Source organism: Oncorhynchus tshawytscha, unplaced genomic scaffold (assembly GCF_018296145.1).
Source record: "Oncorhynchus tshawytscha isolate Ot180627B unplaced genomic scaffold, Otsh_v2.0 Un_contig_3309_pilon_pilon, whole genome shotgun sequence".
Taxonomy (NCBI): domain Eukaryota; kingdom Metazoa; phylum Chordata; class Actinopteri; order Salmoniformes; family Salmonidae; genus Oncorhynchus; species Oncorhynchus tshawytscha.
The window spans coordinates 242,501-269,545 of NW_024609672.1; the positions used below are offsets into that span (position 1 = coordinate 242,501).

The 27,045-nt window shown below is 44.8% G+C and overlaps 1 protein-coding gene across 1 annotated transcript in view; it reads right to left on the reverse strand.

Moving 5' to 3' along the window:
- Nucleotides 1-9,279: 9,279 nt before the first annotated feature.
- LOC121838812 (semaphorin-3aa-like) overlaps nt 9,280-27,045 on the reverse strand; it is a 35,517-nt gene continuing 17,751 nt past the window's right edge. The window contains 11 exon segments of the mRNA XM_042316846.1: nt 9,280-12,664; nt 12,920-13,065; nt 13,198-13,265; nt 16,774-16,973; nt 17,206-17,297; nt 18,338-18,557; nt 19,553-19,563; nt 19,566-19,696; nt 24,443-24,512; nt 24,659-24,773; nt 25,375-25,517. Of these exon segments, the coding sequence (XP_042172780.1) occupies nt 11,843-12,664; nt 12,920-13,065; nt 13,198-13,265; nt 16,774-16,973; nt 17,206-17,297; nt 18,338-18,557; nt 19,553-19,563; nt 19,566-19,696; nt 24,443-24,512; nt 24,659-24,773; nt 25,375-25,517 (2,018 nt within the window). The 3' untranslated portion in view covers nt 9,280-11,842.

The window sequence follows — 27,045 nt, forward strand, 5'->3', positions numbered from 1 at the left end:
ATACTGTATATTAATTCAAAAACATTATTAACATTGTGGTAAACATTCAAGGTGAAAGACGCCCCGAACACATTCAAAACAACATGGGTTTTGACTACAGCAAATAGAGGATTCGTTGAGTGCAGTAATCTCGCCAGGGCAAAACCAAACCATACAAACTCCAAGGCAACTCAAGTCTCTGACACAGCTTTCTCAAAATGAACTCCCCAAGCAGTTGTTCTGTAGCCTGGTCCCAGATCTGTTTGTGCTATCTTGCTATATCCTTGTCACTCATTGTCACACCAACAGGCATGTCCTTCCACTTAAAGGTCACCTTTGGGCACCAAAAACGGTCCAAGTCTGCCTCTTTCTCAATTTTCAAACCAAAATGGGGTGTGCCTTTGGTGGTTCATAGATGTGTCATTCTGGTGATTTGTGCCGTGACCGACGTAGCTAGTTCCTTAGCTAAGCTAGCCACTATAGCTAGCCTCCTCCAGTATGTGTTGATGTCATTTCACAGGATACATTTTTTGGACGGAAGCTGTAGACATTGGTAGGAAATGGCACTTCTGTAGCCAAATATCTTTGTAATTTTGTTTTGTTTTTAAGCATTAAATGGCCTGCTATGATGGTTCATTGATCTGTTATACCGTTTAAAGTCATTTGTCCCCCGCCCCCCCCCAAAGTCGACCTTTATAGCTGGAATCCACATTAGGTTAGCAGCACCACTGTTTACCCCAACACATTTGTTTTTCTTTATGAAACAGGAGAGGAGCATCATGGTAAAAAAAGTGCAATAAATACTTTGCTGTTCTGTCGCGCGTGTAATAATGTCGTGTAATAATGTAATAATAAAAAACACTGTTCGTTGTTGGAAGTCATTTCTTTCTATTTGGAACATCACAAACGGATGTGGCAGTTTCACCATTACTGATTCCAGCTTTAAAGAGACACTGATTGGAACGTGTTTTTGTGTTGCTCATTAGAAAAACACGTTTTCAGTCTTGGAGGTGTGTTTCCTGACCGATTCAGCGTTTGGTTAGTGATGTTTGTCCCCCAAAAGACACTTAAGACATGGAAGCCTATTTCACTTCCTCACAATCCCCAGAATAAATCTAAGACAAATCAAGAAATCTGTAATTAATTTTCATGTTTTTGCCGAGGATGTTTTAGTTGCGCAATTTTACATCTGACTAAGGTGTTTGGTGCAGTATTTCTGAAGTAACAAAATGCACAACGTGTTGTCTTATAGAAACAAAGTGGTAACTGCTGGGCAGGTCTGGACAGTTTCACTGTCACCGCAGCTGTTCACCCCATGTCAGTCGGCAAATGGACATCGTCAAATCAAAACCTTCATTTTAGGCGAGAATGACTTCATGATCAAAATGTAGTCAATTTGAACAATAAAATAACCGTTTCTGACTCATATCGATAACACATAGGCTGTTTTCAAAGGGATTTGTTGCTTTTTAACTCTCTTTAACACTGGACACTATACATCTGTATTCCATCCACTCAGGGAATGGCCACAGAGGAGCTATTGATTCTAACCTATAGCAATCAATAGCCTCACAATCAAACCCCCGTGTGTGTGTTGGCATGAGGGGGGGTCGTTATGTGTTTGTGTTTTATGTGGATGAATTGTATGTGTGAATTTCGTTTTGATTGACAAGTGTGTTTGTTTACGAGGTCGAAGGGTGTGTGTCGTTGAACCTTGAGGGCTTGTGTGTACAATAGGATCCAACAGACATGAATACAACATTCCCAGAGCTCATTGAATCCTCTCACACTTCTCCTGGGAATAGCTATGGAAACTGGGAAGAGAGAGAGAGAGGAAAATGGGAGGTGTAAATGATATAACTGACCACTGTTAGAAATGTAAAACCATCTCTGCTTTTAGACCTGTACATAAGACTAAGTGGTGTTCTTGAAGTCGTCATAGTGCTGGGGCTGCTCACTATATGTTAATGAGGTCTTCCAAGGGCTCGGTCTAGACTCATAATGGCCGCCAGTGACTCCTCTGTTTCTGGGGGTTTCTGCAACCCTTCAAGAGTCAAGCGTTGCCATGGCATCTGTGACCTGCCGCCTGAGGGGTCGTAACTATGGGGTGAGTGAGGGTTGGAAATCACACATCAAACAATCAAGGTGCTCTGTGTGTGTGTGTGTGGCTGAATGTCCTGTGTGTACTCAAGAGCAGCCTCGAGGTATCAATGTTTTACACTGTGCTTAACATTAACCTTATGCTAAGTTGTGGTCAACTGGGGTATAAAGAGAGAATAGGGTTCAGCTTGGTACAGCTGTTGAGAGGAAGAGATGAGGAAGAGATGGTTAGAGAAAGCAGGGGAGGGAGAGGGAATGAAATAAATAGAAAGACAGGGAATAAATAAGAGAGAGATATTTAAGGAGTAGGTCTGTGTGAGCACTGTCTTGTCACGGACCTGAATCTCCTCTCCCTGCTGACAGAGTTGATTTTCCCAGAATCCCTGGAGCCCACTCCTGGGCTGCGGAACGAGTGTGAGTCAGAGCTTCTGAAGAGTCCAATCTGGGAGTCGTGAGGAGACTGGGAGACACACACACATAGAGGACGAACACACACATAAGAGAATATCACAATGTCACATACACACATATATACAATTATTTATTTTTTTAAATTGGGGGTGTCTCTCAACTTATTGTTAAAAGTTAGAATAGTAGAATACACCAGATGCCATTTCTAAATGTGTCGTGCATCTGCAGTGTTTCTCTTGTTATGTCACTCCATTAGCCATGTCAGCTAACACTCTATAGCCTGGTAGATAGTCTAGCCAGCTATCTAAACTTGTAGTAATCATGACCTGACCTCCAGGGGGACCCATTGATTGTGTTAGTCATTCTAGCTCAGCTCTTATATTAACACGACATAAGTCATTACAAAATGTGTAGAATTGCAGAAAACTTGCTTTAAAACTGCTACATTTTCTCTACGCCCCATGGCAGTGTTTTTTCTCTCTATGGCAGTGCCCCATGGCAGTGTTTTCTTACGCCCCATGGCAGTGTTTTCTCTACTCCCCATGGCAGTGTTTTCTCTATGCCCCATGGCAGTGTTTTCTCTACGCCCCATGGCAGTGCTCCCCATGGCAGTGTTTTCTCTACGCCCCATGGCAGTGTTTTCTCTACTCCCCATGGCAGTGTTTTCTCTACAGCCCATGGCAGTGTTTTCTCTACTCCCCATGGCAGTGTTTTCTCTACTCCCCATGGCAGTGTTTTCTCTACTCCCCATGGCAGTGTTTTCTCTACTCCCCACTGCAGTGTTTTCTCTACTCCCCACTGCAGTGTTTTCTCTACTCCCCATGGCAGTGTTTTCTCTACACCCCATGGCAGTGTTTTCTCTACGCCCCATGGCAGTGTTTTCTCTACTCCCCATGGCAGTGTTTTCTCTACTCCCCATGGCAGTGTTTTCTCTACTCCCCATGGCAGTGTTTTCTCTACTCCCCATGGCAGTGTTTTCTCTACTCCCCATGGCAGTGTTTTCTCTACGCCCCATGGCAGTGTTTCTCTACGCCCCATGGCAGTGTTTTCTCTACTCCCCATGGCAGTGTTTTTTTCTCTACTCCCCATGACAGTGTTTTCTCTCCGCCCCATGGCAGTGTTTTCTCTACGCCCCATGGCAGTGTTTTCTCTACAGCCCCATGGCAGTGTTTTCTCTATGCCCCATGGCAGTGTTTTCTCTACAGTGTACTCCCCATGACAGTGTTTTCTCTACTCCCCATGACAGTGTTTTCTCTACGTCCCCATGGCAGTGTTTTCTCTACTCCCCATGGCAGTGTTTTCTCTACTCCCCATGGCAGTGTTTTCTCTACGTCCCCATGACAGTGTTTTCTCTACGCCCCATGGCAGTGTTTTCTCTACGCCCCATGACAGTGTTTTCTCTACTACCCCATGACAGTGTTTTCTCTACACCCCATGGCAGTGTTTTCTCACGCCCCATGGCAGTGTTTTCTCTACTCCCCATGGCAGTGTTTTCTCTACGTCCCCATGGCAGTGTTTTCTCATACGTCCCCATGACAGTGTTTTCTCTACGCCCCATGACAGTGTTTTCTCTACGCCCCATGGCAGTGTTTTCTCTACGCCCCATGGCAGTGTTTTCTCTACGCCCCATGGCAGTGTTTTCTCTACGCCCCATGGCAGTGTTTTCTACTCCCCATGGCAGTACGCCCCATGGCAGTGTTTTCTCTACGCCCCATGGCAGTGTTTTCTCTACTCCCCATGGCAGTGTTTTCTCTACTCCCCATGGCAGTGTTTTCTCTACTCCCCATGGCAGTGTTTTCTCTCAGTCTACTCCCCATGCAGTGTTTTCTCTACTCCCCATGGCAGTGTTTTCTCTACTCCCCATGGCAGTGTTTTCTCTACTCCCCATGGCAGTGTTTTCTCTACGCCCCATGACAGTGTTTTTTCTCTACTCCCCATGGCAGTGTTTTCTCTACTCCCCATGGCAGTGTTTTCTCTACTCCCCATGGCAGTGTTTTCTCTACGCCCCATGGCAGTGTTTTCTCTACTCCCCATGGCAGTGTTTTCTCTACTCCCCATGGCAGTGTTTTCTCTACGCCCCATGGCAGTGTTTTCTCTACTCCCCATGGCAGTGTTTTTCTCTCCCCATGCAGTGTTTTCTCTCCCCATGGCAGTGTTTTCTCTACTCCCCATGACAGTGTTTTCTCTACAGCCCATGACAGTGTTTTTTCTCTAGTGTTTTCTCTATGTCCCATGACAGTGTTTTCTCTACTCCCATGACAGTGTTTTCTCTACTCCCCATGACAGTGTTTTTCTCTCCCCATGGCAGTGTCCCATGACAGTGTTTTCTCTACTCCCCATGCAGTGTTTTCTCTACTCCCCATGGCAGTGTTTTCTCTACGGCCCATGACAGTGTTTTCTCTACGTCCCATGACAGTGTTTTCTCTACGCCCCATGACAGTGTTTTCTCTACGGCCCATGACAGTGTTTTCTCTACGTCCCATGACAGTGTTTTCTCTACGCCCCATGACAGTGTTTTCTCTACGTCCCATGACAGTGTTTTCTCTACGGCCCATGACAGTGTTTTCTCTACGGCCCATGACAGTGTTTTCTCTACGTCCCATGACAGTGTTTTCTCTACGCCCCATGACAGTGTTTTCTCTACGTCCCCATGACAGTGTTTTCTCTACTCCCCATGACAGTGTTTTTTCTCTACTCCCCATGGCAGTGTTTTCTCTACTCCCCATGACAGTGTTTTCTCTACGTCCCATGGACAGTGTTTTCTCTACGTCCCATGACAGTGTTTTCTCTACACCCCATGGCAGTGTTTTCTCTACTCCCCATGGCAGTGTTTTCTCTACGCCCCATGGCAGTGTTTTCTCTACGCCCCATGACAGTTTTTCTCTACACCCCATGTTTTCTCTACTCCCCAGTGTTTTCTCTACTCCCCATGGCAGTTTTTCTACGTCCCATGACAGTGTTTTTCTCCCCATGACAGTTTTTTCTCTACACCCCATGGCAGTGTTTTCTCTACGCCCCATGGCAGTGTTTTCTCTACACCCCATGGCAGTGTTTTCTCTACGCCCCATGGCAGTGTTTTCTCTACTCCCCATGACAGTGTTTTCTCTACAGCCCATGGCAGTGTTTTCTCTACTCCCCATGGCAGTGTTTTCTCTACTCCCCATGACAGTGTTTTCTCTACACCCCATGGCAGTGTTTTCTCTACTCCCCATGGCAGTGTTTTCTCTACTCCCCATGGCAGTGTTTTCTCTACTCCCCATGGCAGTGTTTTCTCTACAGCCCATGGCAGTGTTTTCTCTACAGCCCATGGCAGTGTTTTCTCTACAGCCCATGGCAGTGTTTTCTCTACTCCCCATGCAGTGTTTTCTCTACAGCCCATGGCAGTGTTTTCTCTACTCCCCATGGCAGTGTTTTCTCTACTCCCCATGGCAGTGTTTTCTCTACTCCCCATGGCAGTGTTTTCTCTACTCCCCATGGCAGTGTTTTCTCTACAGCCCATGGCAGTGTTTTCTCTACTCCCCATGGCAGTGTTTTCTCTACTCCCCATGGCAGTGTTTTCTCTACTCCCCATGGCAGTGTTTTCTCTACTCCCCATGGCAGTGTTTTCTCTACAGCCCATGGCAGTGTTTTCTCTACTCCCCATGGCAGTGTTTTCTCTACAGCCCATGGCAGTGTTTTCTCTACTGCCCATGACAGTGTTTTCTCTATGGCCCATGACAGTGTTTTCTCTACACCCCAGCAGGAGACCACATACCTTCTATAGCCCTTATATCCATTGTCCCATTCTGTCTATTATAAAGAAGTGATGAACTTCCATAGGTCATTTTTACAGTACGGGGATCTGTGTGCCATCTAGTGGCAATCCCATGACAACAACGGTGACGTGCATTTCAATACAGTCTACAATAGGCCAACCTACACACGACCACAAAGAAACAAACCAGTGGGTTAGCAAACATATGGTGTCTTCCTATTCATTCATCTGACTAAGACCCAGTACAAACATATTCTTCTGAGTGGAACCTCGAGCAGTGGAGGCTGCTGAAGGGGGGAACGGCTCATAATAACGTCTGGAACGAAGCGAATGGAATGACATCAAACACATGGCAACCGTGTATTTGATGTATTTGATACCATTCCACTTATTCTGCTCCAGCCATTACAACAAGCCTGTCCTCCCCAATTAAAGTACCATCAACCTCCTGTCATCAAGAGAGACTCTTTTCCATGGTAAAACCAGACATATTTCAATCCATCTCTAAATCCGAGATAGCTTGTTGTGAGACACATCGGTGTTGCATTCCTACCTACCAGCTGTTTAGCCTTGTCTATGCTGCAATACAGACCTGTCATTGACACAACAGAACAGAATGCCTCAGTTCAAAGCTACATGAATATGCATAGATGTAGCTTAATCATGCTTGTTGTAATGGCCGCGTTCCAGGTTGATGTTTTTGCAGTCGTGCTGCACGTTTCCGAGGATTGCTGTGTCATTAACAGGTTGTATGTATCAAGCGTCTCAGAGTTGCTGACATAGGATCAGATTTTGTGTTTTAGATTATAATGAATATGATTATATGGACAGGGGAGACCTGACTCTAGATCAGAACTCATACTCTGAGACACTTGATACATACAACCCCTGATGATTAGCCCGCGACACAACTGCAAAAAGGTTAAGTGAACCGCCTGGGCCACTTAACCTGGATCAGCACCGATGTTTCAAGCAGTGAGCAAGTGTGTGCCTCTGCTTTGAGGAATCTATGGGTGTATCTCAGTCATCTAAAATGGGTTCTTCTCCTTGTTTCCTTTCCGCCATTGGCATCCACCATACTGCTTTAAATTTTCAGATGAGTACAGATGATGAAGAAGAGACGAGAGCAGGAAGCTACTCCAGACTATTGAGATGCACCCAAAGAGAGCAGTCACTGCAATGTCAATGACATAATAAACCCTGTGTTTAAACAGCCTTTTTAAAGGGGTACAAATATACTGTAGTGTGTTGTTTTATCATTGGTAGTCACCTATCACACCATTCCAAAGGTGTGTGCGTGCACTTGCACACGCACGCACTCACCACAGCAGGTTGGTGGCACCTTAATCGGGGAGGATGAGCTCGTGGTAATGGCCAGAGCGGAATGAGTGGAATGGTATCAAACACATGGTTTCTATGTGGTTGATGCCATTGCATGAGCGTCGTTCCAGACATTATTATGAGCTGTCCTCCCCTCAGCAGCCTCCACTGTCACACACACACACACATACAGCCCTTGTGTTCTTGGGGCAGCACCCATGGTAACGAACCCTGTGAATTCACAACACGTTTGTGACTCTTGGGGCCTGGGAACATAGATTGTGCTACTCTCATCAGTTAAGCTGAGGTTTCCACATGCACACTCTCTCTGTGTGACTGGATGGCTGCAGCGTCTGTGTGTGTGTGTGTGTGTGTGTATATGTGTGTGTGTGTATGTCAGTCAGAGGGTTCAGGGAGTTTGTGCCCACGCAGAGAGTGGTAGAGAACCTTTTAAGGTACCTGCAGGGATTCCGTGGTAGAGCACCATTTTAGGTAACACGCTGTGCCACTGTAGGCTCAATTAGAGTGGAGATGACGACCTCACGAAGGCCTTTAGTGACACTGTGTTAACTGTTAACCATCTGTCTCTCTAAAACTCTTAGACATAATCTTCAAAACTACAGACATAGAGTGACACACAGTGCAAGACGTTGTGGCTGATGAACATAAACAGCTGATGGTCATTGCATTCCAGTCACATAATTGATATACAGGGAACTTAGACTACTAACTAAAGTGTTCGAACAGGGGTGTTCATTCCATTGAGTTTAGTGTCTGTTTATTTTTGTTAAGACCTAGACAACCAGGTGGGAGGAGTTCCTTACTAATTAGTGACCTTAATTCATCAGTCAAGTCCAAGGGAGGAGTTAAAACCCGCAGACACTCAGCCCTCCGTGGAATGAGTTGGACACGTGAACTAGAATGACAGCTAAAATGTCATCCCCTGAAAAGCTAGGTAGGGATGGAAGTCCATTGGAACAGAGAATAGTGACCTCTTGTGGCTAATCCAAAACATGAACCTCCAGTTTAATTATTCATGACAAGGGGGTGTTTTCATCCACAAGGAAGGCTGCCTCTTACTTATACAGCATAACATATCAATGACCTTTTTTGACACATCATTTCTGCCTTTAGTCAATGAAATCTCTCTGAGAGCCGTGGTCAACCCACTGAAGGATGTGGACAGAGAGCTTGTGATTCTACTTCAATATTTACTATACTTAGCACTGAGAGCCCACTATGGTTGTGTTTACACAGGCAGCCCAATTCTGATCTATTGCCACTAATTGGTATTTTAATCAATCAGATTGGCTCTTTAGCCAATAATATCAGAATTCGGCTGCCTCTGTAAACACAGCCATTGTGATTCAGCACGCACCTTAGAACTGAGTCACATCTTCCTCCACGGTCTGGGTTCAGAAGTCCTCTGGTGAAGGAGTAGGCTTCACTGTCTGTTGGAAAGTATTTTTAAAACGTTTTTAAAGAAGATATAATACTGTGTAATTCACCATAATGTAAAAATACGTTTTCATCAGCTCAACCTTTTACCTGTGTGTTTGAGTGTGCAAACTGACTGCTCCCAGTCCCACCTGTGACTAAATGTGATAAAATGACTGTACAACACAAACAAAATACATTTAGTCAACTCATATTCACATGCATCAGACTGTACCATATATAACTGGAGAGAAGTTACAAAAGAACAACAACAAGGCTAGGTTTTACAGGAAATGTTTAATTAGACAACTGAACGCATGCCAGGAAGAACCATGTTACAGCAGAGGTATCTGTTCTCTCCTCGTCCACCTTACACATCGTGAGAGACCGGAAACATACCACAAACCACCAGGAAACCTTGCTATCTGCTGTCCATTATTGCTGTGACAAATCAGTCTTGTTGTATACTGAGGGGGAAACACATTGTTGTATGAAAAGTTGAAGGTCTTAATACAAGTTTTGGGGTTGGAGTATCATCACTGGGGTGTATTCATTAGCAGACACCATAGCAAAACGTTTAGCTACAGAAAACGATTTGCGACAAAAATGTGCGTTTGTTATTGGACAAGTTCAGGTTAGTCCCTCCCCGTTTCGGCCTGTTTGCTTCTGTTTGGTTCCTAGTGAATACACCCCTGGTACATGTTGGCATCTTTGTTTGGGCAAAAATGAAGAATATTCACATCTCTCTTGCACATGTTGCCCACAGGACTTTTACCTCTCACAGGAAACATCTAGAGACAATAGAAAAGATGCACTTAAGTAGCATTCACATGCAGCTTTAACTCAGCGTCCTCAGACTAGGTTTAGATTGGAACCTTTTCCTTACTAATTCTTACATAGGAATTCACAGCTAATGTTTATCAGGTTTTGGGTAGTATTATCTTACATAAAATGAGTATTTGGGATGAACAAATAGGTGGATGGGATTCCAAACTCCAACGAAAACACCTCCTGGGTAGAAAAATGAGCCATTTAGGAAAAGACCAGAAGAGACAGAAACGTAGAAGAGGGTTTGAGAAACTTGTGCTTATCATCCTGAAGGCTCTCAGTCTGGATACTGTAAAACACACAACAACCCCCTGCTCCCACCTTCTCCCCGTGGTTCACTTCCCAAACACGCCCCCCGGAAACACGCCCCCTGTCCTTGACAGAGGAAGTCCGTCCTCATTGGTCCGTTTGTGTTTCTCAACGTGCCACAGTTTTTTTTTCTTGATTATTGATGAGCCAAAATACCAGAATATCAAAAATAAATGCAACCCTTTCACAAAACAATGAGAAATAAATAATCAGTGGTGTTCTGCTTGTATATATTTACATACATAAAGAGTCGTTTTGTTGTTGTATGTATATGTACAGAATCAATAGGCAGTCTGTTTTCCAGACTGAGCACGAACATATGACTGGAATTATAAATTCACACGCAACTCCAGGAGAAAGCAAAGAAAGAAAAATAACTTAAAGGGGCAGGTCAAAAAATTCTACTACATAATTGTTTACCCCTACAGGGATGCAGTGGTTTGTAGGGAGAGAGAGAAGTAAATATCAAATAAAAACAGAAAATAGATTTTTCTTTCATAGGACTCCTTTAACATAAAAAAACCTTACACAGCGAGTAACTGGCGAGAAATAGCTTATTCAAATCATGAACATTGATTGACTACGACATGCACAATGCTTTTCAAGCCTTGGGAGGAAGAGAAGCTTGATTTTGCTGCACAGATCACAGGCTAATGTGGATTTTGTCATTTTATATTGAATAATTCTGTTATTGAACTATAAACAATATGCAGGGCACCGTTGTGGATTGTTAATCAGCTAACTGTGCCCCATTTAATCTGTTTGACCTATAAGACAGTCAAGCTCTATGTACAAGCCCAAAGTGCTCATTCATGAGAGTCATTGTGAATCGAATCAGTTGAATAAAGTTGATCCGACAAACTGTATTGTGGGAAATGCAGTTCACTCTCTGAAAATGACTGTGCTTCTTTTGATGTATTTCGGTTCTAGTTTGTAATCGACTGGACAAATGATTCTTTATCCTTATAGTTCTTCCATTCTCTATATAGTGGACATCCTCTTCCTTCTGCGCATGTCAACAAGGCCAGTAGCTGCAGTAACAGACGTCCCTACTGAACTTAAATGTCTTAACCCCTTCTGAAATGTCTTCTGAAATGTCCTGTAGGGGCCATTGTCCAAACTTGTCCAGAGGTCTGAATATGTATCATCCTCACTGAAAATGAATGTTTTTTTAACCCCATCCCAGTCCTATACGGAAGTAGCGTCTGTACAGAAGGGCTATGTGTCCACCAGATAACTCGGTCCCACTTGCAACACGGACCTGGACTACACAGTTCCTCAAATTGTACCCCCTGGGCCACTATATCCACATGGTTAGCATGTACAGTACGCATACGATTCCAGTTTAGCCTCAGTCTTCAATGTCCTGTTAGTCGCCAGGCTTCTCCAAGTCTTCACAGGGTATTTGTGTGTGTGTGTGTGTGTGTGTGTGTGTGTGTGTGTGTGTGTGTGTGTGTGTGTGTGTGTGTGTGTGTGTGTGTGTGTGTGTGTGTGTGTGTGTGTGTGTGTGTGTGTGTGCTTTATGTGTATGTTTTAGGGCATTCCATTTGGACGGTATATTTCTGTCTCCATATTATGTGTGAATGAGCACATGACCATGAGTATTGCATTATGTGGGATCCTACATTACATCTTTATGGGATAGCAAGTCTATATTTTAATGTACAATATGTGTGTAAGTGTGTGTGTTGCTGTGTGTGTGTCTCAGACACTCCGCGGGGGTCTCTGTTGCTCATGGGTTCTCCTGTTTCGCCCCTTCTTATTCTCCTGCATCCGCCTCCACTTGGCCGTGTGCTGGGGTCCACCTCTGGCCCCACCACCAGGCACCTGGGTTCCCCGGGCGCCTTGGCCCTTCTGGGGGCTCTGGGTGTTGGGTGTGGCCTGAGAGTTCTGGGCATTCTGGTTGTTGTTTTTAGGGGCCTGTGCCTGGGTTAGCGTACCCGCATGGTGTTGCACCTTCTGGGGGTTCGTGCTCCGGGGGCTACCTTCTTTGTTCTGCTGCTGCACCGTAGGATGCCCGCTCTGCTGCTTCTGGGCATTGGGTGCACCTGCGCCAAGAGGACTACTTTTAGGCTTTAGGCCTGAGCTTGGAGCTCCGCCGTCAGGCCTTGCCAGACTTTGGTCATTGGTGGTGATGGTGGGGGTTTTCAGACGCCGCTGCTTGCGCTCCTTCCGCCACACACGCTCGCAGAACTCCTCCACGCTGTTCAGGTCAGGGTGGTCGAGGAGGGAGAGGAAATCCCTGTACCACAGCTTGTGTTTTGTTGAGTGCCCTGCACCAGCAGGCCCACCTGCACCACCAGACCCACTACCTGCGCCACCAGACCCTCCAGCTCCACCCTGAGGCCCACCAGGCAGCAGCTCACCCAGCCTCTGTGTGGGGATGACCTGGAGGGAGAGGCGGAGGAGGGGCTGGATGAAGCCGTGCTCCACAGCGTGGCAGGTGTAGACGCCTGAGTCGGCCTGGGTGAGGATGCGGATGAGCAGGCCCTGCTCCGTGCGGATCATCCTGTCCTCCGACTTGATCTGGAGAGAGAGATGGAGAGGGAAATGAGGGGGATGGGAGGAAAGGAGGGGGAATAGAAAGGGTGGGGTGGATTCAATATCCACTCAATATGGTTACATTTGAGTGCATGACAAATTATTAACAAACTGAAGCAATTTCAGGTAATCATTTGTGAAGGTTTTGTGTGCTTGCAAAGTTATTGAAAATGATTGGGACGTTATTGAGAATGATGGTGAATAGGACACATCTTGCATGCAGAGTGTGTGTGTACCCACCTCATGTTTGCGGTCCTCGTTGGGTCTTTGGAGCTGCCAGTAGATGAGGGCTCTCTGGGACTTGGGACTACACTCCAGGAACATGCTGCTGTTCTCCACTCCGTACACACTCCTGTCCTCCACATGACCCAGCCCGTCCACGTCATCTACACAGACACAAGGATAGGGTTACCAGAGAAACACCACAGTGGGGTTTTGTGTGTGTGTGTGTGTGTGGGTGTGTGTGTGTGTGTGTGTGTGAGAGGAAAGCGTAAAATAAAAATATAAAGCGTTTGTACCATGATGCTGCAGGTCAGAGCACTGGGAGAGGGGATCTCCATTCCTGATGTCCTGGCGTCTCGTCCTCCTATGATACAACCAAAGAAACATACACATGTTAGATTGTGTTCCCAGTGAGTTAATAAACGTCCCTCACACACAACATATCAACCTGTAGGTGTCGGTCAGGCCCCTCACTGCTCTGTTTCCTCAGAAATATTTCTCTTATTTCCAGTGATTGAGGGCTCTATGTACTGTGACGTTTCTACCACTAGAGGGCGATCTTAACCAGTGGCACAGCTGACACATTTGTGCAGTACAACTGAAGAACAGACCAGAACTGTTTATTTCACCATCAGTCCTCTGTTAAGTCTGATGCTATTGAGTGGGTGGATAAATAAAAAGAGAGAAAATCACAGGCACATTTAAAAACAACCTTTGCTTCTATTAAAGGAATGATTCATTGTGATTCATCGTTCAGGGACATGTCATTACTAAACATGAAACACAGATAGCCTGGGCCTTGAAAATCCTGAGTATGTCCTCCACGACTTGAAAGACCCTTTAGTCGATACAGTGTGTGTGTGTGTGTGTGTGTGTGTGTGTGTGTGTGTGTGTGTGTGTGTGTGTGTGTGTGTGTGTGTGTGTGTGTGTGTGTGTGTGTGTGTGTGTGTGTGTGTGTGTGTGTGTGTGTGTATGTTTTAGAGCATTCCATTGGGGCGGTATTTTTCTGTCTACATATTATGTGTGAATGAGCATATGACCATGAGTATTGCATTATGTGGGATCCTACAACATGCTTCCCTGTGTACCCTATGTGTTCCCTGGTTCATTACCACTAAGATCATATGCTCTTACGTGTCGTAAAAATCTGAAGGGAGAGAGGGAGCACAGCCAAAGGTGGAGGTCTCTAGGTCTCGTGTCAGGGTTTCTATAACCATACAGGACATATATATATATATATATATATATATATATATATATACACACACACATATAAACAACATGTACACACACCCATTTACCCACCCACACACACACACATAAATAAATACACTTACACATGCATACATCCCCTCCGACGCACACACCCTGCTCCTACCCAACACCCAGACACACACACTCCACCACTCTTCCTACATTTCCTCCCAAGCATTCCTGCCTTTGGCTGTCTGAACACGTGCAGGGCAGTCCGAGTGCCTGCTGAGCCGAGCCCGGGCGTCTGGTTCTCATTTAGCTGGAGAATAAAATATTTGGAGAGTACTGAGCGCGCCCCAGCAGCTCTGACCAAGGGTGTACCACCACCCCTCTACCGCCCTCCTTCTGAGGCTGCTATTCAATTCACTCATACTTCCCTAGTGTAGATGTTGATCTGAGGTCAGTTTTGTGTTTTCGGACCTGATGGTTAGGGTTAGGTTTGAGGGAGGGTACGCTGATCATAGATCTGTATTTAATAGAGAGTTGTGCTGGACGGAGGTGGAGGGCTGGTAGTGGTCAGGCTAATCCTGCTGGATGGAGAAGGTCATTTATGGGTGTGTTTGTTCATAGCTCTCGGCTGGTGGGGTGAAGAAGTCAGACGGCTCATGTTGGCCTATTATTTGGTGTGTGTGTGGCTATGTGGGTGTTTTATAACTCTTGGCTATAGGGTGAAGTGGTTCTAACACTGCTACTGGCCAGGACTGTTTATGTGCGGGGAAGCATGGTTTTACCACCCCTGAGCTGTGGAATGCACAACAATCACACAAATTGAATGTGTGTACCAGTGTATTTGTGTACGTGTACAAAGGCAAGAACAGTAGGTGAACCCTTTGGAATTACCCGGATCTCTGCATAAATTGGTCATCAAATTTGATCTGATCTTCATCTAAGTCACAACAATAGACAAACACAGTGTGCTTAAATTAATAACACATAAATAATTGTATTGTTCTTGTCTATATTGAATATGTCATTTAAACATTCACAGCCTAGGTTGTAAAAAGTATGTGAACCCCCCAGGCTAATGACTTCTCCAAAAGCTAATTGGAGTCAGGAGTCAGCTAACCTGCAGTCCAATCAATGAGACCAGATTGTAGATGTTGGTTAGAGCTGTCCTGCCATATAAAAACACACACAACATGTGAGTTTGCTGTTCACAAGAAGCATCGCCTGATGTGAACCATTCCTCAAACAAAAGAGGACCTACGATTAAGAATTGTTGACTTGCATAAAGCTGGAAAGGGTTTCTCTCTAAAAGCCTTAATGTTCATCAGTCCACAGTAAGACACATTGTCTATAAATGGAGAAAGTTCAGCACTGTTGCTACTCTCCCTAGGAGTGGCCGTCCTGCAAAGATGACTGCAAGAGCACAGCGCAGAATGCTCAATGAGGTTAAGAAGAATCCTAGAGTGTCAGCTAAAGACTTACAGAAATCTCTGGAACATGTTAACATCTCTTTTGACGAGTCTACGATACGTAAAATACTAAACAAGAATGATGTTAATGGGAGGACACCACGGATGAAGCCACTGCTCTCCAAAAAAACCATTTCTGCACGTCTGAAGTTTGCAAAAGTGAACCTGGATGTTCCGCAGCGCAACTGACAAAATATTCTGTGGACAGATGAAACTACAGTTGAGTTGTTTGGAACGAACACAACACTATGTGTGGAGAAAAAAAGGCACAGCACACCAACATCAAAACCTCATCCCAACTGTAAAGTATGGTGGATGGAGCATCATGGTTAGGGGCTGCTTTGCTGCCTCAGGGCCTGGACAGCTTGCTATCATCAATGGAAAAATGAATTCCCAAGATGATCAAGACATTTTGCAGGAGAATGTTAGGCTATCTGTCTGCCAATTGAAGTTCAACAGAAGTTGGGTGACGCAACAGGACAACGGCCCAAAACACAGAAGTAAATCAACAACAGAATGGCCTCAACAGAAGAAAATACACCTTCTGGAGTGGCCCAGTCAGAGTCCTGACTTCAACCCGATTGAGATGCTGTGGCATGACCTCAAGAGAGCAGTTCACACCAGACATCCCAAGAATATTGCTTAACTGAAACAGTTCTGTAAAGAGGAATGGTCCAAAATGTCTCCTGTTGTGCAGGTCTGATCCACAACTGAGTTTGGTTGAGGTTGTTGCTGCCAAAGGAGGGCCAGAGTTCACATATCTTTTTCACCCTGCACTGTGAGTGTTTACACCATGTGTTCCATAAAGACATGAAAACATATCATTGTTTGTGTTATTAGTTAAAACAGACTGTGTTTGTCTATTGTTGTGACCTAGATGAAGATCAGATCAAATTTTATGACCAATTCATGCAGAAATCCAGGTATTTCCAAAGGGTTTACATACTTTTTCTTGACATTGTATGTGATATGTGGGCATGTGCACACATGTCCCTAAATGCTTGTATGTGGATTCTGTGTATATATGTGTATGCATAGGAACTTTTCTGTCTGTTTGTCTTTCTGTGTGTGTGTGTGTGTGTATTCATACTTTATGTTTACAAACCAGCATCCTACTACTTCAGACCCTCATTCTGCTTTTCTGCATTCATACTTGCCTGTGTGTGTCCCTACGAGAATGTCTGTGTGTGTGTGTGTTCTTACCGCTTGGCGGTAGGGAAGTAACGGGAGCACTCTGTTCCATCCCAGGCACAGTAGGGGTCACGGGCCAGACAGCACTCAGCGCAAGCCTTCCCGTACACCTCACAGCGGTGCAAAGGCATCTGGGAAACGCCTAGCGCCGAGCCCAGGTACAGCTGTTGCTGTTTGGTGGAAAGCTCCATTGCTGTGATGGGGGTGGGCTCCTGCAGAAAGACACAGTTAGAGAAGATATAACACTCTGATTCATTTAGACACCCCCCTCATAACTCCCTATGGAATTTCCCCACTCCTCCCTTTTATTTCAGAGCTAGACATTGATCATGTACCCTTCACTTCCCAACAAAATGACTGGTGTTCTATTACACTCCCTTGAATATTTTCCATGTAAATACAATCAATTATAACCATAACCAGTTTCCCAGTGTGTGACCGTACCCTGAACACGGTCATCTCCTCCAGGACCACCTCTTCCAGGTCATGCCAGCTCTCTCTTGGGATGGTAACCACCTTCAGGACCGTGCCCAGGTCTACAACAGGAAACATACATCAGTATTCAGTTATCTATCTGACTCTAACCACCTACAGGACCGTGCCCAGGTCTACAACAGGAAACATACATCAGTATTCAGTTATCTATCTGACCCTAACCACCTTCAGGACTGTGCCCAGGTCTACAACAGGAAACATACATCAGTATTCAGTTATCTCTCTGACTCTAACCACCTACAGGACCGTGCCCAGGTCTACAACAGGAAACATACATCAGTATTCAGTTATCTCTCTGACTCTAACCACCTACAGGACCGTGCCCAGGTCTACAACAACATACATCAGGAAACATACATCAGTATTCAGTTATCTATCTGACTCTAACCACCTACAGGACCGTGCCCAGGTCTACAACAGGAAACATACATCAGTATTCAGTTATCTCTCTGACTCTAACCACCTACAGGACCGTGCCCAGGTCTACAACAGGAAACATACATCAGTATTCAGTTATCTATCTGACTCTCAGTTATCTATCTGACTCTAACCACCTACAGGACCAGGACCGTGCCCAGGTGCCCAGGTCTACAACAGGAAACATACATCAGTATTCAGTTATCTATCTGACTCTAACCACCTACAGGACCGTGCCCAGGTCTACAACAGGAAACATACATCAGTATTCAGTTATCTCTCTGACTCTAACCACCTACAGGACCGTGCCCAGGTCTACAACAGGAAACATACATCAGTATTCAGTTATCTATCTGACTCTAACCACCTACAGGACCGTGCCCAGGTCTACAACAGCACATTCAATACACTACAATATAACTGTTCAGTCACTTAAGGTCAAAAGAAGGAGGCAACGAATCATTGCAGGATTTCCTTTTTATTGAAGTTGATGTCAAGGTGAACTTTGCTCAAGGGGACATTTGCTTGCCTTAGGTGCTCATGCAGCGTAACAACCTTGAGCACAAATCATAAATTCCCCCCCAAAAAACGCAGACTTTTTTTAACGTAGCATTCAACCAGTTGGATTGCTAATTAAAAAATAAATGAATCATATCTCACTGACCTGTTCCAATGAACATGACGTCGTACTGTCCGTCCTCGGCCTCCACCTTGTCCACCACTAGCTGGGAGAACTGGTAGTCCACATCAGTCCTCACCACGATGGGACGACCCCCGATGGGGTGCACAGGGTTAAACATGGCCGGGTGGCCCCGCGCAAAGGTGATCACATCATCAGGGAGGTCCTTGGTGGAGTCAAAGCCCCCAAAAGTTTTACTGGGGCACTATGAAGAACAAGAGGCTATAGGTCAGGTTTAATACATCTATGTGTCTGGAACTGAGGTCATAGCTGGGGCACTATGAAGAACAGGAGGTTCTAGAGTTAACAAGTCACATTTAATACATCTATGTGTCTGGAACTGAGGTCATAGCTGGGGCACTATGAAGAACAGGAGGTTCTAGAGTTAACAAGTCACATTTAATACATCTATGTGTCTGGAACTGAGGTCATAGCTGGGGCACTATGAAGAACAGGAGTCACATTTAATACATCTATGTGTCTGGAACTGAGGTCATAGCTGGGGCACTATGAAGAACAGGAGGTTCTAGAGTTAACAAGTCACATTTAATACATCTATGTGTCTGGAACTGAGGTCATAGCTGGGGCACTATGAAGAACAGGAGGTTCTAGAGTTAACAAGTCACATTTAATACATCTATGTGTCTGGAACTGAGGTCATAGCTGGGGCACTATGAAGAACAGGAGGTTCTAGAGTTAACAAGTCACATTTAATACATCTATGTGTCTGGAACTGAGGTCATAGCTGGGGCACTATGAAGAACAGGAGGTTCTAGAGTTAACATGTCACATTTAATACATCTATGTGTCTGGAACTGAGGTCATAGCTGGGGCACTATGAAGAACAGGAGGTTCTAGAGTTAACAAGTCACATTTAATACATCTATGTGTCTGGAACTGAGGTCATATGTATTTCATGTTGAGCCGTGTTATAATAAGTAGGGAATATGGTTATTGAGGTTATTGTGATGAATACTAATGTTACATTTTCCTTTCATAAGTCACCTATTACCTTGCTATAACTATTGATATTCATGACTTCTATAAAAGTTGACATGTGTGCCATCAGTCACTTGCTACTTCCATATACGTAAATATAGGTATCCGTTGTGAATTACTTGTATTTGTCTATTAGCTTCTAAGTAGCAGCTATGAGGTGCTATAACTTGTCATAACCCCATATGACCCCCTGTGACTCACCGTGCCAGGGCGGGGTAGGGCACCCTCCCCTGGAAGGGTACCCACTGGTAGGTGGGCCCATCTCGGTGGGCATAGGGACCCAGGAAGACCCTCCGGATGTCTGCCATGTTGTACATACACACTGCTGAGCCTTTGAATATGTTACTGTAGAGGGGGAGTAGGGAGGCAAGGAGAGAGGATGAGAAGAGAGGTAGAGGGAAAGAGGGAGAGAGGGAGAGGGAGAGGGAGAGAGAGAGAGGGGGGCAGGAGACTGTGAGACCCATAACCATCACAACATAAGACAATAATAATATCCAGGTCTGATATTATAGCTGTAGAAGAGGACATAATCAAAGCTCACCCTGACATACAACAGACAGACCAAGAAGAATGTTGTCATAATTAAATGGAGAGGATGTCGGTTAGAAACATGGCTGTGATAGAATCCAGCTTCCAGAGAATGGACAGGAATTTAGGCCGGTTACCAACGAGCGAGACCGTAATTCACCCCTAATGGAACACAGTTGGAGGGAATGATGGGAATGCTGTGTTGCAGTATTCCACCACTGTAGGTTTTCCAATGGACAATTCCATCATTTGTTCCAAGTGCTAAAGTGTATCTGTGTGAATCGTAGGGCTGGACAGAATCATTTACAAGAAATGGTTCAAGACCATAAAAATTCCTCTAGAATGAATTTAAACAAATCCATGTACTGCCACAAAATACAAAACAATACATTTTCATTGACTAGATGCACATAATAGTGATTATTTATGGATATGCAGTAGTTTATTGGTCCATCTGAAACTATATTCCCCTGTGGCTTGGGTAAAGTAGTACACTGCGTTATACAGAGAATAGTATCACTTGAGATTAGAGCTGGGCGATGTGGAAAACCATCCATATCACCATAAATTGCCTGAATTGATGCAATAACGACAAATAGAACGTTACGTTTATAACAGCAGTGTTTAACCTTTTAATATTACAACAATAAAAAAGTGGAAAACATATTTCTTTGCAACATATTTCTTTGCAACAAGGCCTATTGAGCAAATGACACTCTGGAGGATCTGTCGTAGACTTGGGAAAAGCAGCTGCGATTCGGCGACCAGTTTGGCGAGTGCCGCTGGCTGTTGAGAAGCTTTCTTGACATGGACATAATGTTTACTATCACATGGCTAACCTTTGTTTAACCAGCTAAACAGCTGCTCTTAGTGAAAATCTTTCTAAAACAGAAAAGGGACACAATTCAATGGATATGAATCAACAAAGAGGTAAGAGTTGTTGGCTATAAGAACATGTTGAAGGATAGCTGCTCACTTTTGTGTCTGTGTGTGCAGGTATACCTCCCTCACCTCTTCAATGAGTATCCCATAGGCCTCTACATTATGGACAAGATATGTGTCTGTGTGTGCAGGTATACCTCCCTCACCTCTTCAATGAGTATCCCATAGGCCTCTACATTATGGACAAGATATGTGTCTGTGTGTGCAGGTATACCTCCCTCACCTCTTCAATGAGTATCCCATAGGCCTCTACATTATGGACAAGATATGTGTATGAAAACCATTATCAAAACAGCTTTTTTCATTCACATTCACCACAAAAACCAAGGTATGAATACTGTCGTGTGCATGTTTTGTTGATCATCTGTATAATGACTATTTTTGGGATTCACAGACTTCACCCTCCCTACACCTCTGATGAATATAACAGGAAACCTGTTAGATCAACATGCACTGCAAAATCATTCTGGCTATGGATACAGAGAACATCACCACATTAACATCAACACGCCAGAGGATATACCCATTAGACTTGGGGCTCTGCTGGGAGTTTACCTCATATTTCGATTTATTCATTCTGCTTTGCTACTAAAATAATAATAAACACTGACAACTGCAATATTATGTTATTGTTCTTATTGTTATGCATATTGTTATTATTAATAATAATAATAATAATAATAACAATATCAATAATGATAATAGGGGAGGGGAGTTAGTTCAAAAATGTACCCCAAAAGGTTCTTCAAAAGGTTATTTGAGGAACCACTAAAAGGGGTTGTTAAAAAGGGTTATTTGAAGAACCCTTTTAAAGGGGTTCCCCGACAGTTTCAATTTGAAGAAACCCTAAAGGATACTCCAGGAACCTTTTATTTTTAGAGTGTACAGCGCAAACTGATCTGGGACCTTGGCTATAAAGCATTAACTGGTCTAGGACCTTGGCTATAAAGCACAACCTGGTCTGGGACCTTTTCCCATAAGGCACAAACTGGTCTGGGACCTTGGCTATAAAGCACTAACTGGTCTGGGACCTTGGCTATAAAGCACAACCTGGTCTGGGACCTTTTCCTATAAGGCACAAACTGGTCTGGGACCTTGGCTATAAAGCACTAACTGGTCTGGGACCTTGGCTATAAAGCACTAACTGGTCTGGGACCTTAGCTATAAAGCACAACCTGGTCTGGGACCTTTTCCTACAAGGCACAAACTGGTCTGGGACCTTTTGCTATAAAGCACAAACTGATCTGGGACCTTTTGCTATAAGGCACAAACTGATCTGGGACCTTTTGCTATAAATCACAAACTGATCTGGGACCTTGGCTATTCAGAACAAACTGATCTGGGACCTTAGCTATACAGTACAAACTGATCTGGGACCAGGCTAGCATATTGTGACAATGACTATAGGAGTTGGCTATACAGCACAAACTGATCTGGGACCAGGCTAGCAGTGATGTGGGTGGTATCGGAGCATCTGTCCACCCAGAACCCCAGATATCAGTAAACCATTAAAGATTAATGGAGGTGCTTTTGTAAAATGTTAATTAGGGAGAAATGCAATTAACCTCTGGGCATACACAAACACTCTAATCCCTGACACGCCTGAATGTTGGACAGACACTAGTGCAGGTGGAATACACACACACACACACACACACACACACACACACACACACACACACACACACACACACACACACACACACACACACACACACACACACACACACACACACACACACACACACCACTGGTATCAGTACCATCGATCTATCAGTAGCAGCCTATGGGCCTCATTAAGTGGAATATTAAAAGCCAGTCCCCTGAATCCCCGGCTCTATTCATCTCTGAAACAGGCCACTTACAAAAATAATTAAACCAGTCTAATTCCTCAAAGCCTGTAATTGAATTTTCAAGTGCTGTGTTACACTGCATGCATTAGAGATGGTGGAGAGGAACAGACCTGCACAGTGATTGGTTAAACAAAATGATGAGCCTGTTTTGTTTGTTAACGAGCTTGGCCTCTCCCTCTCTCTCCCTCCCCCCCTCTCTCTCTCTCTCTCTCTCTCTCTCTCTCCTCTCTCTCTCTCCCCCCTCTCTCCACTCACATCTCCTCTCCCCACCCCCCCCCCTCTCTCTCCTCATTTTCTCTGTACTCATTCTTATTATTAGGTCTGTGATTAATGATGAAGTGTTTGTCCTAATCGTGCGGCGGCGGCTCCAGACAATGCCGCTCGAACATGGCACGCCGAACGCCGCCAGCCGCCTAATCCATCATCTGAAGAAGCCCCCATCGCCAACATTGTTTTTCGCCTCAAGCCGCTTTTAACTCGCTTATTTCATCTCGCACTGCCCAGCAGTGTGTACAGTACAATAGAACCATGGCTCTGGAGGCTACCCCTGTCGAGGTTTGAGCATCGGCCAGGGAGAGGGAGACGTTCCCTGGGGAGCGAGGATTGTGTCCCCCTCCCCCACCCCACTACTTAATCAGATTTAGCTCCACCACTTAATCAGATTTAGCTCCGAGGTTCCACAGAGTTTTACAATGAAAGGGGACAGGTAGCAGAGAATGGGGAAGAGGATTAAAGGGATTTTCAATCTGAGGAGGTGGTAAAACAAGGTGATGTCTGGCCACCTGGAAGATGATTAAAGGGATTTTCAATCTGAGGAGGAGGTAAGACAAGGTGCTGTCTGGCCACCTGGAAGAGGATTAAAGGGATTTTCAATCTGAGGAGGAGGTAAGACAAGGTGATGTCTGGCCACCCTAAAGGGATTTTCAATCTGAGGAGGAGGTAAGACAAGGTGATGTCTGGCCACCTGGAAGAGGATTAAAGGGATTTTCAATCTGAGGAGGAGGTAAGACAAGGTGCTGTCTGGCCACCTGGAAGAGGATTAAAGGGATTTTCAATCTGAGGAGGAGGTAAGACAAGGTGATGTCTGGCCACCTGGAAGAGGATTAAAGGGATTTTCAATCTGAGGAGGAGGTAAGACAAGGTGATGTCTGGCCACCTGGAAGAGGATTAAAGGGATTTTCAATCTGAGGAGGAGGTAAGACAAGGTGATGTCTGGCCACCTGGAAGAGGATTAAAGGGATTTTCAATCTGAGGAGGAGGTAAGACAAGGTGATGTCTGGCCACCTGGAAGAGGATTAAAGGGATTTTCAATCTGAGGAGGAGGTAAGACAAGGTGATGTCTGGCCACCTGGAAGAGGATTAAAGGGATTTTCAATCTGAGGAGGAGGTAAGACAAGGTGATGTCTGGCCACCTGGAAGAGGATTAAAGGGATTTTCAATCTGAGGAGGAGTTAAGACAAGGTGCTGTCTGGCCACCTGGAAGTGGATTGATGTAAAACAAGGTGATGTCTGGCCACCTGGAAGTGGATTAAAGGAGGCAAAAATGATTTTATAAAGGATTGTTTAGGGATTACAGAAAGAGAGAGAGAGAGGACAGTAGAAATATGAGCTTTGTGTGTTTTAATAATTTGTCTAGAATGGTTTCACTGTTATACAGTACAGATCCCCTAGCAAACATAGCACATGTGTACTATGATCAATAGTAGTAGTATTGAATACACACAAGGGCACAGTAGGTTTTATGAATCATAAATATCTAGCTCATTACCTAGAAGTTGTGAAGACAGCATAGATCACTGGGTTCTTAGGATCTTTGGAGCTCATCAGAAAGACATCCTCTGAAACACATAGAAACCACATCGGGACATTAGCACAACCATCCCAACATCATACAGTGTTTCAATGAAACGATGCTACCATACGTACCCCTCTCGGGTAGAAAGTACCCACAGAGAGGCTCACATACACACACGCAGTTCCTTACGCAGCTCGTCGAAGTGTGTGTCGATGCCGTTGAGACCTGGCACTGAGCAGGTCAGTCTGGCCTTGAGGAAGGTGGTCCACTTATTGACCAGACTCCTGTGACCTCCCAGGTCATTCTGCAGGGACAGACACACACAAACACACACACACGTTACACACACAAATAAACACACACACGCTACACACACAAACACATACATGTTACACACACAAATAAACACACACACGCTACACACACAAACACATACACGTTACACACACAAATAAACACACACGTTACACACACTCACAATACACACACAAATAAACACACACCGTACACACACAAACACACATACGTTACACACACAGATAGTCTACAGACAGGCATGAAAATCCACAATATATAATACTTGTGTGAATTCAGCTTTGATACTGGGGAACATCTGTGTATGTGACATATTTCTGTGTCCCTGTGAATGGAACTGTGTGTGTGAGAGTTTAACATGTCCATGACTTTGTGTGAGTTGAATATATCCATGATGTGTGTGAGAGTTTAATATATCCATGATGTGTGTGAGAGTTTAATATATCCATGATGTGTGTGTGAGTGCATGCTAGTTTGTTTCAGTGTGTTTTGTGTGCGTGTCCATGCGTCCATGTGTGTTTGCGTGTCTGTCTGTGCATGCCAGTGTGTGCATGGGATGCTTGTGTGTGTGTTTGTGTGTGTGTTGTTACCTTACACAGTTGTCCTATGCGGGCAATAGTGGCCTTGCCAGTGTGTTCTCCGTCCATGGCGTTCTCTTTGAAGAAGAGGAAGATCTTATCATCCTCAGGGTTGTCACTCTCTGGGATCAGGTTTACACCTACAAACCTGGGGTCTGACACACACACACACACACACACACACACACACACACACACACACACACACACACACACACATACACACACACGTTAACAAATACACAGGTACAAACACACACGCGCACACACACACACACGAACTGCTTACAGACATGATCAAACATTCAAACACATATGTGCAAACACAGATACATGAGCACGCAAACAAACACCAGCTTGATAAACAAACAATGACTAATTTTCACCAGGGCTTAACCATGAAACCCTCATATCCGCATTAAACCAACCACTATTTAATTCCACCATGTCCTCCATCCTCCAGTCCTCCATAACCCCTATTAGAAGACACCTCCATCCTCCAGTCCTCCATAACCCCTTTTTAGAAGACACCTCCAAACAAACACATATGACTCTGATTCTATGTAATATACACTTCAGAATGTGTAACAAATGGCACCCTATTCCCTATATAGTGCACTTCTACATAGGGAATAGGGTGCCATTTGGGACACAGCCCTAATGCATCGATTGCAGATTTCGGAGTGCGAGGAAATCAAACTCCTAAATGACTTGAGCCAAGAGCCTAGGGCTTGAATATCCCCAGCTAGAGGGATAGAGCTCTTTACGGAAAACTGATCTGGGAGCAGTCAGTCATGGAGGCGTCGGCACGGGAAAGGAGAGATGGCGTTTCGCCAACCCAACTAAGTTAGAGAGAGAGCAACAAGCGGGGCAGTGTTATGGTGGCGGTAAGCTCCACACACACACACACACACACACACACACACTGACACACACGCACACTGACACACACACGCACAAGGGTGCGAATATATTTGGCCACAACTGTATATACACACACACTCACACAATACAGGATGTGGCCGTGAAAAGGAGACCCCTGGCCAAAGCAGGACCTTTACGCCCAGATTTATACTGTCTCCATGTGGGTGAGAGTCCCAAACACAGATATGCAAGTACACACACACACACACGCACAGACATTTAATAAATGCACAGTGCGCGAGCAGACGGATGCACACACACACAGCCATTTAATAAATGCACAGTGCGCGAGCAGACGGATGCACACACACACAGACATTTTATAAATGCACAGTGCGCCAGACCACACACACAACCCCCCGCAAACACACACACACACACACCACAACGGCTGCACTCATGCCATTCAATACATTTAATGTCGGACAAAGGCCACTTCATTGGTCGTGGGCTTAACTATAAACCCGAGTTAGGAGTGTTAACAGATCGGGAGGATGTGTAAATAAATGTCTGCCACAGTCTGTCTGGCCAACCTAGGGTCTGAAGCCTTCTGAAGTGCATACCTATTCACATAGCCATTAAGGTTTCTCTATGAAGTAGGAACGCCATGCAGGTCATTCATACTAGTCTAGAGTCTAGAATAGAAAAGAATCCATTCTGGTAATCCCCAAATTACAATAACCAGAGAGGATTTATCCGGAGCCAGTGGATGGAGAAGCCAACAGACAATAGGAGGATTAAGGTGAGAAGATTACCTTT